We start from the raw sequence: 14,694 nt of genomic DNA, 5'->3' as shown, positions 1-14,694 counted from the left end.
GTCAAATATATAACTTTTTATCTTATAATTGAGACTTTATTTATTTTATAAATTACGGCTTAAAATGTCATAATTTCACCTTTTTATGTAAAAAATTCCTCAAAAAACATTGCAAAAATTTTCAATGTCATATTTATGACTTACCATGACAAAATTCCGATTTTTTATCTTACAACTTCAACTTTTTGTCTTATACTTATGACTTAGTGTGTCAATTAGACTTTAAGTGCAATATAATAAAAAAAATACCAACATTAATTTTTTTTATAATATTGTATATAATAGAAAACATAATAAATATCTAATATAACTATATTAATGTATACCATGAAGATGGAATACAAATATGCTCATATAAATATTATCAAACTCAGAGTAACAAATGCTCCATTTTATCTACATCATTTCTATTTAAAAACAAACATGCATATTCAGAGTGCATATTCAAATAATTATAATAAAGTGGTTATATTTTAATTTAATATATAGGTGTAGGGTTGTTCTACAACAAAGTATATAAAAAAAACAATTAAACGATTCTGGATATTTAATTTTTTTATTCATAATAATTGATGCACTAGTTTCTGTTAGTAAACCATCAAAAACAGTTAAACATACAAAATACATATTCATACAAAGACATGAGATTTTTTGCTAAATCACAAAGCACCAGTTAAGGCCTTTTAACAGAAAGTGCCATTGTTTGAGAATGTGTGCATCAGTGTAAGGCTGAGGAATTACTGTTTCCCATTGCCATTGATGGGCATTTTCTTGAAGTCTTCATTCTCGAGCAGGGCTTTGACTTTGGGACGGGCAGAAGTTTTATCCACGAAGCTCTTGAGCGCCGGGAAGGAGTCCAGACAGGTGGAGGAAAGGACTTTCAGATTCAGCAGAAGGTCGAACAGGTTGTAGTCCGCAAATGAGATCTGTGAGGAAGAGACATGAAACATGGGTGGTGGTCAGAATGTAACAAGTACTAAAATAAGTTAATATTTCTACTGGAAGCCTCACCTGATCACCGACTAGGAAGCCAGATTTGTTTTTGGCCAGAATGGTTTCAAATGGTTTGAGATGGTTGGCCAGATCTTTGATGAACGCTTCTTTACCGGTCTCCTACAAAAAATAATAATATGCGTCTAGGGTCATATTGCTGACAAAACATTGATATTTATCATGCATTTGCTCAAAAAATGGCTCAAAGGGTGATATATTTTTATTTCCAGTGTCTGAACATCTGTGAGATTTACAGTACTTACATATTCCTGGTAGATCAGCTTAATATATTTTAGGCGCAGATCCTCAACGCTGTCGTTCATCATGTCGATAAGAGAAGCCTCGCAGTCGTTTTTTCCATATGCACCTGAATGTGTAAGAGGATAAATTAAGACAGTTCTGTATACAGTAGTATGCATTATGCAAAATTAAGATTGAATTCAGTAATATGCATGTTTAAATCAGCGAGAGGCGTCCAGTTATGATCTAAGGAATTAATACATAGTGTAAATATCAAGTAAATTAAAATAAATCATGGATGATAATACTTTTAGTTCATTGCATTGCATTTTGGGATAGAGTAGGATGCTCGGTTTGTATATTTCACAAAAGGTTTTTAAAATTTATCATTCTAACATTTTTAAAGTAAACTTAAGTAAGCTTGATTTGATTCTGATGCATTAAAGTGGTGAAATTTCTGTCATTATTTACTCGCTCTCATGTTGTTCTAAACCTGAATGAAGTTCTTTTTTCTGTTGAATATAAAGGAAGATATTTTTAATGTTGGTAATCAAGCAGTTGCTGGTCCCAATTGACTTCCATAGTATAGACATTAAAACTGAAGTCAATGGGGACCATTAACTGTTTGATTACCAACATTCTTCAAAATATCTTCTTTGTGTTCAACAGAAGAAAGAAATGAATACAGGTTTAGATATAGAAAATAATGACAGAATTTACATTGCTGGGTAAACTACTACATTTTTTTTTCTTTTTACCATGTTTGCGACCCAAATGCCTCAGCATAGCATTGGACTGATACAGGACCAGGTCACCATCCTGGAATTTAGGCAACTGTCCAAAGACCTAAAACAAATCAAGCAAGAAATTATCAATATGCAGACCAGGGAACTCAGCTCAAGCTACATGCATTAACCATGCATGGATTATTTACATTTATACAATTCAAATAGCAATCCTATATAAAAACAAAACTGAAAATAAAGACACTCACACAACTGGCTTTTATATCCCCCTTCGTCCACTCGTCAAAGGTCACCAGGATCTCCTTCAGTTGCTGCCCATAGTCCGCCAGCATCATCTTCAAGGCTCCACATCGGCCTGGAAACAGCACATGACACGGGGTGTTACTATCCTCTTAGTGTGCAGCAATCACTTGCCTCAAAGCACATAGTATAAAGTAGTGTTTGTAGTATAATTTTGTCTAATATGCCTGTGGTTACAGATAACTTCACAATTAATCATTCATGAGGAGCTGTTGTGATTTGCCAACTTAAAGCTGCAGTCGGCAAGTCTGGCAGATTGAGTGGACTTAGGCAAAATTTTGAATGTTTACAACTCTCATGTCCCTCCCCCACTATCAACGAATACCCTCCCACCGAGTTCGTGCTCGTCAGTGCGTGTGCAACAGATTTTCTGTGAACGCGCCCGTCTCATCAGCATCCATCAACACCATGGAGTATTTGGAGCTTGTCAGAAAGCACATACAATAACAGTAGCTTTACTACTGTTCTTACTCTCGTAAGAAAGATAGAGTAGCATTGATTCTTCCAAAAAGCCGAACTTTATCCCTTCATCTGAACATGTTTATCCACCTAACCTTCCGTTCACACGGATTTCAGTGCAAACAAAGCTAACTAACCTGCCCAACAAGTGCTAACGTTAGCTATCCATACCAACACATTTGGGCAAACATACTTAGATTACTAACATAACACTAAGAAATAAAGTAACTGGTTGATCAAGCACAATACGCTTATTTCACGCAGCCGTTACTTTGAAATCGAAAGCGAGGCTCCGGTGGGAAGAAAACCAGAAGTGTCGCCTTTAACCATAGGAGGGTCGCGAATGCGATGGCGTATTGTTGTGTTTAATGTAGAAATTAGTTATTCTAAAAATGTACATACATTTCTTTCATACTTTAAACTCTATAGAGTGAAAATCATTTATAAATTTTTTTTTTCCAGAAAGTAAAAAAAGAAGCAGGAACGAACTATATACATATCCTATATTGAATATTAACATCCAATAGTGTAAATGGCGGCAGCAGCCTCAGGTTGGTAGTCCAAGGCATTGTTGTTTATCTTTACTTCCGGGGTTCTTCCCACCGGATCCTCGCTTTCGATTTAAAAATAACGGCTGCGGGTAATAAGCGGTGTTTTTTTCTAAAACCACTTTATTTATGTTGTTCTTTCGGATTATAGTGTCGATTTCACTGAATATGATCAAAAAAATGTTTCCGACGGCAGCTTTAAGAGCGGAGCATGCAGGCTGAGGTTCACTGACATTCGTTCCTCATTCCCAATCTAGGGCAAACGCCTTCAGACACTATGTCTGTGTGGACAACTAGAGCTGGCTGGATGCCAAAGATTATGACTGGAGCAGAGAGTGCATTTATGCATCGTCTAGTAAAATAACAAGCTATATTATGTGTAATTTAAAGTTGAAGGCAAATTCAATCATCCACTAAAATATAAGGGTTATTTAAGAGTTGCATATGGCTTGTGTTGCATGAAAGTTGCACTTTTGCTCGCAGCTTCATTGCTCATGAAAACTTTTCCAGACTTTTCTGAAGGGTTAGACACGCATCATGTGACAAGGTTAAGAAACAGCTTTCATACAAACCTTTGACCGCGAAGTATGTGAGTGTGTAGGGAGCCACTGTACAAAAAAAAAAAAAACAGAGTAAAATAGTTAAGAGAGGAAATTGCATAACACATGAAAGCAGCCGAAAGGAAGTAATCAGAAGGATGTATAGCAGCGATTGTAAAGATAGACTTGCACACTGGTTGGGTTACTCATATTGTTAACTGAATTGCATACTAGTAATGCCCCATCGACAACCACGCCATTGTTTTTTTTGTCTCAATGCATGAGCATTAACTTACGTAACATTTGCCTCCATTCATTGTGGTCACATTTGCGCACAAATTTTGTACAATGAAAAAGTTCCTATTCAAATAAGAATAGCATAGATCCATTTCTGTACTAAAAACCTATGCAGCGCAGTTTGGATATGCTCTGATTGCCTCGAGTAGATCTATTTAAATATCTGCTCGTTATGTAATGTCAGCTTAAGCTCAATGAATATCTTCAGACTTACGGTGACGACGCCGTCAATCATTTGTTTTAGCAGCGCAATGCAATTATTAGCAAGTGAAGTAATACGACACTAATGCATGGTCTCACAGTCCGCACTTTAAACTGAAGGCAAAATTGCAGGAGACAGTCATGAAGTACTTACTCGTGTAGTAGATCGAGTGTGGGGTGAAGACTGTGCGCGCGCTGTTCCTGAAGTGAACTGAAGTGCGCGCGACTCGGCGCGAGGCTCCTTTTATAAACCCTCAGTTTTTGATGAGTCACGCTCGCGTCCTGTTTGCACGCAAAGTGTGTTTTAGGTGTATTCATCATCATGACAACACACTAATAAAAGCGTATGATTGATTGATTTCCTGTGGGTCAGCCAAGTTGTAGTACCAGTATTTTTTGCACAATTTATATGCATACGTTTGATGTTTAAAGAAGAATTAGGCTACAGCAAGAATTACAGCAGACGTTCTCGCTCTGGCTAAGCTCGAGCACCTGAACTTTATTAAATATAACTTCTTTAGAAGAATCTTGCTTGAAGAAAAGGGTAGGAAGTGAGGGATTAGCTTGCAGGGTTAGCTTGCATGTCAACTCAAAATATGTTTTTATCATATTTTAATTGTATATATTTTAACATCTTCTATTCTTATATTGTATTCTGTATTCTTTACCATCTTATATTTTAACATCTTTAATATCATAATGTCTGTGATTCTATCACACCAAATGTCTTGAGTCAGGCCAATCAACTAATACCTCCAAACATTACATGAATTTAGTAAGAAAAATCCCCCACAACACTGTAGCATTTCATTTACTTGCATTTTCCTTTGGGATTGAATCTCCATTTTCATTTTCAAATCATTTTCACCCAGTTTGTATGCCAAGCATTTTTCATTGCATTGGTCTGGTCACCATCATCCATTTTAGACAGCTGGCCAAAGAGCTGCAGGAAAAGAGAGGAAGAAATTGAGAGACAGAGAGAGATGCAGCTCCCTTCCGAACGGTCACTTCGTATTGCGTAGCTATACGCAGTGGGGAAAATCCCTTTCCTCGATATACTGAAGCCTTTATGTAAAGCGCATTTGCAGCTGCACAGCTAGACATTGAGCGTCTGGCTCGCTCATAGGCTGTGCTGCGGCAACTGCACATCCAATGGCGCGGGCGCCCCTGACGTGTGACGGATGAGACAAGTCTGCGTCATTACACGTCAGAGCACGCCAAAGGGAGCGTGACCTCAGTCTATAATAGTCCCCGAATTCGCCATTATAGCAGATTTTACTCCTTCAGCGACAAACTTGACGTTATTGAGCCTTCACCGTCGAACAAGCCTTCAGCCTGAGCGAGCTACAGTTCAGCAGACTACACATCTCAACCGTGTTACTCCTGACGCCTTCTCTCCTGTGGCTATCCGGCGATATCCTTTTCAATACCTTTTCTGTGTATTTATAATCTGTACGAGCGTTGTTTCAAATGCCTCGTGTCAAGACCTGCGCCATGTGCGGATGCAAGCTGCATGAGGCCGACGAACACGCGAGCTGCATTTCATGCCTGGGACTCCACCACGCAGAGAATGAACTGTCTGCTGGCGGATGTGCGGCCTGCGAGAGCATGCCTATCTCCGTGCTGCGAACCCAGCTAGCCCTCTCCAGAGATGGCGACGCTGCTTCACCAGCGCTTCCTTCTCCGGCCTACTTCTACAGAGGAAGAAGAAGTGCCACAGCCAACGGCAACCTGAGTGCATGGATGTTAGTGTACGCACGCCGGCCACGTCCCCGCGTGCTTCACTATCTCCAGCTCAGTCATCTCCGGTCCTTTTCGAGGGAGATCAGCGCGCCGAAGGCCCGCAACAGTAAGCAAACAGGCCCGCAACAGTAAGCGTGTCTTTGCAAACAAACGCCGTTTTCACGGCGACCCAAATAAAGCACAAAAAGAGCATTCACAAGCACAACACATGAGTTCACGGTCACCCTTCACTAGATGCCCCCTCCCCTGTTGTAACACTGACTTCCCCATACGCAAATGCTTGTACAATCAGTCCAATACTCAATGTGTGCACAAATCACATTATAAGGGTATCAGGTCCCCCTTTGTTAGGCGACCCGCCCCAATCAGTGTGTCAAGCCCTAGCCACACGGGTTCCAGCCTGGCAAGCTATCCCCGATGTGTCGAGTTGGGTCATAAACACTATAAAGCGAGGTTACTCGCTCCAATTCGCTTGCAGACCCCCGAAGTTTCAGGCGGTTCTCGAGACTTCGGTGAGAAGTAACGTGGGGCACGTGCTTCGCACCGAAGTACAGAATCTACCAGCAAAAGGGGCGATAGAATTAGCCCCCCCGCGCTAAAACATATGGGGTTTTACAGCCGCTATTTTCTGATTCCGAAAAAAGACAGCGGTCTCAGACCCATTCTAGATTTGAGACATTTGAACAAAGCTCTCATGAGACGGCCGTTCAAAATGTTAACTATCAAACATATCCTCGCGCAAGTTCGCCCGGGGGATTGGTTTGTCACAATGTATCTGAAAGATGCTTACTTTCACATTCAAACAAATCCTCGTCACAGGCCATTCTTGAGATTCGCCTTCGAGGGCCATGCTTATCAATACACCGTTCTGCCGTTCGGTCTATCATTGGCAACCCGCACATTCACAAAGTGTGTGGAGGCAGCGCTCTCTCCTCTGAGACATCAATATGATGATACACAGGGCAACTTTTGAGCAATGTTGCAGGGCAATGTTGCCGTCAACGGGCAACCAGATGAGACACAGGGCCCACGAACAGTCTAAATTATCCAGATAGAAATGTATAGCCCATTTTCAATGGGAAAGTGCCCAAGCAACAATCACTCGGCAAGATTGCCCAGCAACATTGCTCAAAAAGTTGCCCTGTGTATCATCACCTTCAGGGAGTACGAGTGTTAAATTATCTCGACGACTGGCTGGTGCTGGCACAGTCGAGAGTCGAGCTATTAGCTCACAGGGATTTGATTCTCTGCAATCTGAAATGCCTGGGTTTCACAATCAATGTTTCAAAGAGCAAACTAACCCCCAGCCAGAGCGTCATCTTTCTGGGCACAGTTTTAGACTCGAGAACTATGACAGCGCGACTCACACCAGAGAGCGCGCTCTCGGTGCGAACGCTTGCAGCCTCGTTCAGAGCGCGCGAGCACACGGCGCTGAAGAAATTTCAGAAACTGCTTGGTCTCATGGCTGAAACGCGGTGTGCCAACCCACGCATGGCAGTCAGACAGCTCACGCATTACGGTGAATCACGGTTGCTTAAGAGCCCTGATTCCCTGTCGGGCTCAGGACTGGTATCACAAGGGTGTGACAATGGGAACAATTTCCAGAAGGAAAGTGGTTCTTACAGACGCGTCCAACAGGGGTTGGGGAGCGGTGCCCAAGGGCATGCCTGCCTCCGGCCTCTGGTCGAGCACGGAGCAGAGCTTACATATCAACTGTCGGGAGATGAAAACAGTTGGGTTGGCCCTGAAGGCATTTCTGTCGAACCTCAGAGGTCACCACATCTTAGTCCGCACAGACAACATGTCAGTTGTGGCCTACATAAATCGCCAGGGGGGCATCAGATCAGGAAACCTGCATGCGATGGCAAGAGACCTCCTCTTATGGGCACAGACCAACCTGAGCTCTCTGAGAGCGGCGCATATCCCGGGCGTCCAGAATGTGGGTGCGGATATGCTTTCACGTGGCAATACTCCCCTTGGCGAGTGGTCCCTGAACCCGCAGACGGTCAGTCTGATATGGAGGGAATTTGGCGAGGCCGAAATCGACCTTTTTCCCTCGAGAACCAACACCCACTGCAAAGTGTTCTTCTCGAAGAACAGGGACGCTCTGGCCCATGTCTGGCCCAACCGTCCCCTTTATGCCTTTCCCCCCATCTCGATGATTCCACAAGTCATCAAACGGGTCAGAGAGAGCGGGTGCCCAGTCCTTCTGGTGGCCCCTCTCTGGAAAACCAGACCGTGGTTCCCGGAACTGGTTCAGTTATCGGACACAATTCTATGGCCTGTCCCTCTGAGGAAAGACCTCCTCACACAGGCGAATGGGGCATTGTGGCATCCGAAACCCGATTTATGGGCCCTCCATGTTTGGCGCCTGAACGGGTTCCTAAGAACCTTCCTGAGAAGGTTTTAAGTGGGCGCTCCTTATTCTACAAGAGGCCCGCAGTTTGCGCGACGCTCTCCTCCGTGGACGGCGCAGCGGAAAAGGGCTATGAGGCGTTGCCGCCCCTCGAAGAGGCGTTGGCCACTCACCTCTGCCCAAACACAGCTGCTAGCTGGCGAACTAGAGCTGTGCATCCTAACAAACCATGCCGTAGCACTTCAGCCCTCGCTGGACGTGCGTATTCCGCCTCCAGTCAGGCTGCATCGGCCCTGCACACGATGGTTGTGCTCCAGATCTACCAGGCCAAGCTCCTCCGGTCTATGGACGAGGCTGGCCCAGACCCTGGGGCTTTTCGGGGCCTTCGAAGCGCCACGGACCTGGGCCTTGGCTACCAAGGCTACCAAGGCCACGGCGCAGGCTATCGGGAGGAACATGGCAAGTCTGATTGTGCTCGAGTGCCACCTCTGGCTTAACCACACGGACATTAAGGACGCGGAGAGAACAAGATTCCTCGACGCCCCGGTGTCCAGCTCCGGCCTCTTTGGCCCGGCGCACCAAATCGGAAGCAAGGGCCCCGTCGACTCGGCGCCTTTATGCTTCGAAATGGTCGGGTTTTTCCAGCTGGTGCTCAAAAAATCAGGCTGACCCAAAGTCATGTGAGATACCTGTGGTTCTCTCATTCTCACAGGAGCTGCTGGATGCGGGCCGCTCCCCGTCCACGCTCAAAGTGTATGTGACAGCCATAGCAGCACATCATGTTCTGGTGGCTGGCCAGTCACTGGGAAGAAACGACCTGGTCGTGAAATTCCTGAAAGGTGTGAGGAGAATGAACCCCTCCAGACCTCCGTCTGTGCCGCCTTGGGACCTCTCCACGGTCCTGGGGGCTCTGAAAGGTCCACCTTTTGAACCACTCCAGTCGGTTGATCTTAAACCACTTTCGCTGAAGACTGCTCTCCTGATGGCATTGGTGTCTATCAAGCGAGTGGGAGATCTGCAGGCGCTCTCTGTGAACCCTGCATGTCTGGAGCTGGGTTCAGATGACTCCAGAGTCATCCTCTAGCCCAGGCATGGTTACATGCCTAAAGTGCTCTCAACGCCGTTTAGAGCACAGGTGATGACATTATTGGCCCTCCCTTCTTCTTCTGAGGAGGGAAAGGGTAATCTTCTCTGCCCTGTCAGAGCACTGAGAATCTATCTGGAGCGTTCTGCGTCTTTAAGACAATCAGAACAGCTTTTTGTACGCTTTGGTGGTAAATCCAAGGGGGATTCAGTCACTAAGCAAAGACTGTCTAGATGGATAGTGGATGCTATTTCTATGGCTTATACCGCAGTAGGTCAAGTCTGCCCTATAGGTATCAAGGCCCATTCGACCAGAGGCATGGCCTCGTCATGGGCTTGGTCATCTGGCATTCCCATTCATGACATTTGTGACGCTGCCGGTTGGTCCTCGCGTCCACATTTATGAGCTTCTATAATATGGAAGTGCCTTCCCTGCAGGCGAAGGTGCTTTCGGTATGATTAAGATCCGTCGGTGGCCGATCTTGTCATATATTACTGTGCACAATCACATTCACATATATATACAAAACCCGCTTCTTTGCTGGTTATGTTCATGTATAAACCCGCTTTTGCTGGTTATATTTACATATATATATGTACCGCTTGTTGCCGGTTATATGGCATATATAAACCCGCTGTTGCTGGTCATATTCCATACATATAAAACCCGCTTTGGCCGGTTATGATTTTTATAAACCGGCTTGAACCGGTTATATGTTAATATACTAATAACTCCGACAGTGTCTGGGTTGATTGGTATATTCTGACTCTTGTGTACTATTCTAGACCTGACGGTGTCAGGTCTGTTTGTACATGATCATGCGGTTCTGGCTCGTTCTGTATCATCAGGGGTTCCTGAGTTCCAGTGGCACCCAGTTACTCAGTGTGGCGTTTTGCATAGCGTCCCCACTGCGTATAGCTACGCAATACGAAGTGACTGTTCGAAAGGGAACTACTCGGTTACTCACGTAACCTCAGTTCCCTGAGTTAGGGAACGAGTATTGCGTAGCCGGCTGCATTTTAGTAACATGGCCAGTTGTCACTTCAGTCGTTAAACCTGCTATAATGGCGAATTCGGGGACTATTATAGACTGAGGTCACGCACCCTTTGGCGGGCTCTGACGTGTAATGACGCAGACTTGTCTCATTCGTCACACGTCAGGGGCGCCCGCGCCATTGGATGTGCAGTTGCCGCAGCCCAGCCTATGAGCGAGCCAGACGCTCAATGTCTAGTTGTGCAGCTGCAAATGCGCTTTACATAAAGGCTTCAATAAATCGAGGAAAGGGAGTTTCCCCACTGCGTATAGCTACGCAATACGAAGTGACCGTTCGAAAGGGAACTGAGGTTACGTGAGTGACCGAGTAGTTTTATTGCTTGCATTGAGGAAAGACTATCAGCGCTTCTGTTCATGATTTATCTCAGAGGAGCTTGTTACTCGTCACACCTGGGATTACTTTCTGTAACTAACCAGATGCAAACAAACCAGGGTTTGACATTACAGAGTCTGAAGCAGTTCAGTCTGATGGGTCAAAATATATTTTGCAAGCAGGAAATGTCAAATACAATGTCCTATAGACCCCTTTTTAGTTGGTAAACATGGTGACTTTTTTTGGGCGGAGCTTAGGTGGTTGCAGGACGATCACTTTTGCCGCTTCCCTAACGTTAGTTTGCAAGTTTTGTTAGCTTGTTTTTTAACAATGATTGGAGAAAATCCGTTTTTATCATAATGTGCAAGATCACTCACTGTCCAGGACCGCAATTGTTATTTGCAAAAGTTAATTTTAACGGATGGAACCAGATTGGCTGACCCGTACACACTCACTGAATGGATGGACGATCTGATAGGATTAACGTTAACGCTAGGCTAACTCCGGTTGAACGGCCTAACTTATACACCAATCCGATAGCGAAACCGAGCGTAAAGAGTAACTGAGGGCATATAAATCTTTAGATGCCTATAACTATGTGATGAAGGGTCATGTACAAGACTTGTGTGGTACGATCCGCAGTTCTGCCTAGCCAGCGCCAAGAAGACGACAATGTTAAGAGTGACATTTCTTGAAGATTTTAGGTGAATACAGTCAGGTAAAAGTGCAGAATCACCATTATACACCAAAGCTACAGTATAAATGCATCAAACACACAATCTAAATGTGTTCACAATAATGTACGGTATTCAAATACTGTCACATGTCAGTGTAACATTAACTGGATGTAGGCCTTTATTTCAGAGGAGCGACAGCAGCTGATAGTGTGCAGATTAAAATACAGCATTAAATGTCACATTATTTGAACAAAATGCATTGAGGAAAGTGTGTGCAATGGCATAAGTGTGGGTTGTGAGTTGCATGCACTTAAAATCTTAACCGTAAACCTTTTAAATTCACCTGATCATAACTGTGTGTTTTATTAGGGGGCAAGGTCTTCATGAACTTTGATATATTGCTTTTAATGACAAGGTAAGTAGTATTCATTTATTATTTCCCTGCAATGAAAGCAGTGGTTATGCAACAACACTTATTGTGGAGAATTAACTGTTATTTTAGTATTTGGTCTATCATGGTTTTATCCATGTCAGTCCAAGCAGCTGTAAACGTAAAGTAGATGAAATCAAAACTTACAATTTTTATTTTTTATGGATTTTTTTGGTATTCATTATAAATGATTTATCGGTGCACATCATTATTGTTGTAATAATCTTGAATCAGAATAACTTCCTCTGACGATGGCTACGTTTGAAAAGTCAAATTGGCTACGTTTACATGCAACCCAATAGGCTAATCCGTTAGTAACGGGATTGACGGCTCAGTCGGACTGAAAAGCATTCAAGTAAACACTTTAATCGATCGGATTGAAAGGGCTGGTTTATTCCTTTACTAATCTGATCGAGAGAACATTAAACACTTGATCAGATTGAAAACTGAAACTGAAAGGACTGCGCATGTGTGTTGACATAGAAATAGCGTAATGACCATAGACGGTAAAAAAATGACGTATGACGCGCTGAACGAGCTGTTCTTCTGTTGAATGAAGTGTGGTATGAGTGTCCCGTAATTCTATAATTCTTCTTTCACTGTGAAGTGGAGCAGGACAACGTCCCACCAGTCCTTGTTTCAGACTCTTATCCACAGACGACTGGTTTTGAGCATTTTTACTGCGTGATCAATATAAGCAGCGACACAACTGTTCATATGCTCATTTACACCAAATTATGACCAGAAATTGATAAATATCAAGTCTGCTGTTTAAGACAAATAAAGAAACAATGTAAGAGAGTTATGCGCAAACACCAGGAAACTGTATATTCGTGAATGTCAATAATATATATTCTGATTTGAAGGGGGGGCAGGGGGGGGGGGGGGGGGGGGGCAGGGGCGGCCAGCGCCCCTGTGACAACAAGCTTGGACCAAGCGTGCCGCACAAGCCCAAAAGTGAAGCCAAAGCGTCTAGATCGGCAGTACTACTTAAAGCGGAACACAACAGTATCAGTGCACATGCATCTGCATGTTTTTTTCTATTCAGAAGTTGGTGGAAGTTTTGCGCGAATATTATAATTCAAGCAAAGAAGGGTATATAGAGGTGAGTAAAGTTGTTAATATGTTGTATTTGTATTAAATGCATTACAGAAGTGTAACGTTAGATCAGCTAATCTTAACCTGACCGTTTGTTAGTTTGTGGCAGTTTGAAAAAGGATAAAATATATGATCAACAAACCCATGGTGCTGAGTGTTTTTACTTAAAGCACACTCAGTAAACGAGTTGTAACGTTAAACAGGGTTCCCGCGGATCTTTAAAAAAATCTTAAATCTTAAATTAGATTTTTAAAATATAAGGCCATAAAAAGTCTTATAAAGTCTTTTTTTTAACCTATGAAGGTCTTACATTTGAGATGACACTTTGACTTAGGCATATCTAAATGCTTTCCAAATGAAAACTATCTAATTAGCGTATGTATTATTTTTTATTATTCTATCTTTATGGATTTGCTTGTCCACGTGAAAATTCGCATCGCATTCGCAGCAGAATAACGTCTGTCTCCTACACGCGAGAGAGGAGAGAAGAAAGTTGGTAAATGTCAATTCATTTGTAAGTTAATTCTTTATGTGCGTATGGGGTGTGCGTTATTGTCTATTATGATAGTGTAATCGTTGTTTTCACAATGTACAGTAACTGTGAGCTGACATCGCCTTTGTCTATCATCCGCTCACTGTGCAGTTCATAGGTATGTCTCCAAATAATTTTTTTGCCTTATATTTATATCATAATATATTGTTATATTGGAATATCACATCAGCAAGAGTGCCGTTTTCCCGTGCACAATTGCAACTGTGATATTTATGTTATACAACAGTTAACTTAACAATAAGTTAACATTGTGAGTTACTTTTTAGACACAATATTGTCAGTATTGTTTGTTTTCCCTTTATTTCGCCGACTAGAATTTCGACCAGACCTAAGGTCTGGAATGGCTGGCTCCAACACCACCGGGAAAGCTGGCACAGTAGTGTGCAGGCACCGCCCCATAAGCAGCTGAGCTGGACTGAAGCCATTGCTCAAAGGAGTGCTCCTATAAGCCAGCAGCGCACGGTAAGGGTCAATAGCTTTTTTGTCAGCAGGTTTTTGATGGTTTGGACATTACGGCATATATGTTAGTTTCCTCCATTAAGCCATCGACATCGGTCACGCCATCCTTCAGTGGCGCCCGTGACAGAGTGTCTGCTGTAGTAAGGCTTTTCCCTGGGACGTGCATGATTGTGTACCTGTACCTCATGAGTCTAAACCTGAATCTTTGTATTCAAGGTGGGAGCGAACCCAGCGCTTGTCCTCCCTGTAGGCTCACGAGGGGCTTGTGGTCCGTCTCCAGCTCAAAATGGAGACTGATGATGAAGTCACTGAATCATTCACATGCCCATGTCAGGTTCAGTGCTTCCTTCTCCACTTGAGCATAGTGCTGCTCCGTGCTCGTGAGTGCCCTGGACGCATATGCCACAGGCGCCCAGGTCCCCTTGCATTTCTGCAGAAGTACACTGCTTAGCCCATATGACGAGGCATCATCTGATATTTTCAGTTCTTTGTTTGTGTCATATATCTGCAGGACCGGAGTGGACGCTAACTCTTGCTTGAGGCTGGTGAATGCCTTCTGCTGTTCGGGCCCCCAATACCACAGGTTCTTTTTTGACAGCAGGTC

The 14,694-nt window shown here is 43.4% G+C and overlaps 1 protein-coding gene across 1 annotated transcript; it reads right to left on the bottom strand.

Moving 5' to 3' along the window:
* Window positions 1-542: 542 nt before the first annotated feature.
* LOC143732865 (glutathione S-transferase P-like) lies at window positions 543-4,584 on the bottom strand. Its single transcript, XM_077224308.1, has 7 exons — window positions 4,478-4,584; window positions 3,859-3,894; window positions 2,228-2,334; window positions 1,992-2,079; window positions 1,257-1,360; window positions 1,012-1,113; window positions 543-926 (listed from the first exon to the last, which is right to left on the bottom strand). Coding segments are annotated over exons 1-7 (627 nt in total). The 5' UTR covers window positions 4,479-4,584; the 3' UTR covers window positions 543-737.
* Window positions 4,585-14,694: the final 10,110 nt, after the last annotated feature.

Source organism: Siphateles boraxobius, unplaced genomic scaffold (genome assembly GCF_051911475.1).
Source record: "Siphateles boraxobius isolate OS27281-9 unplaced genomic scaffold, OSU_SipBor_1 123, whole genome shotgun sequence".
In the NCBI taxonomy this organism is placed as follows: domain Eukaryota; kingdom Metazoa; phylum Chordata; class Actinopteri; order Cypriniformes; family Leuciscidae; genus Siphateles; species Siphateles boraxobius.
Note: the sequence above shows the minus strand (reverse complement) of the source record. Positions and strands in the feature narration are given on the sequence as shown.

What these genes read in the sequence shown, in the direction of transcription:
- LOC143732865 (XM_077224308.1), bottom strand. An exon ending in AGCTGATCTACCAGGAATAT is followed by an intron (nt 1,114 to 1,256) that starts GTAAGTACTGTA and finishes TATTTTTTGTAG; the next exon opens with GAGACCGGTAAAGAAGCGTT. An exon ending in GCTTCCTAGTCGGTGATCAG is followed by an intron (nt 927 to 1,011) that starts GTGAGGCTTCCA and finishes TCTTCCTCACAG; the next exon opens with ATCTCATTTGCGGACTACAA.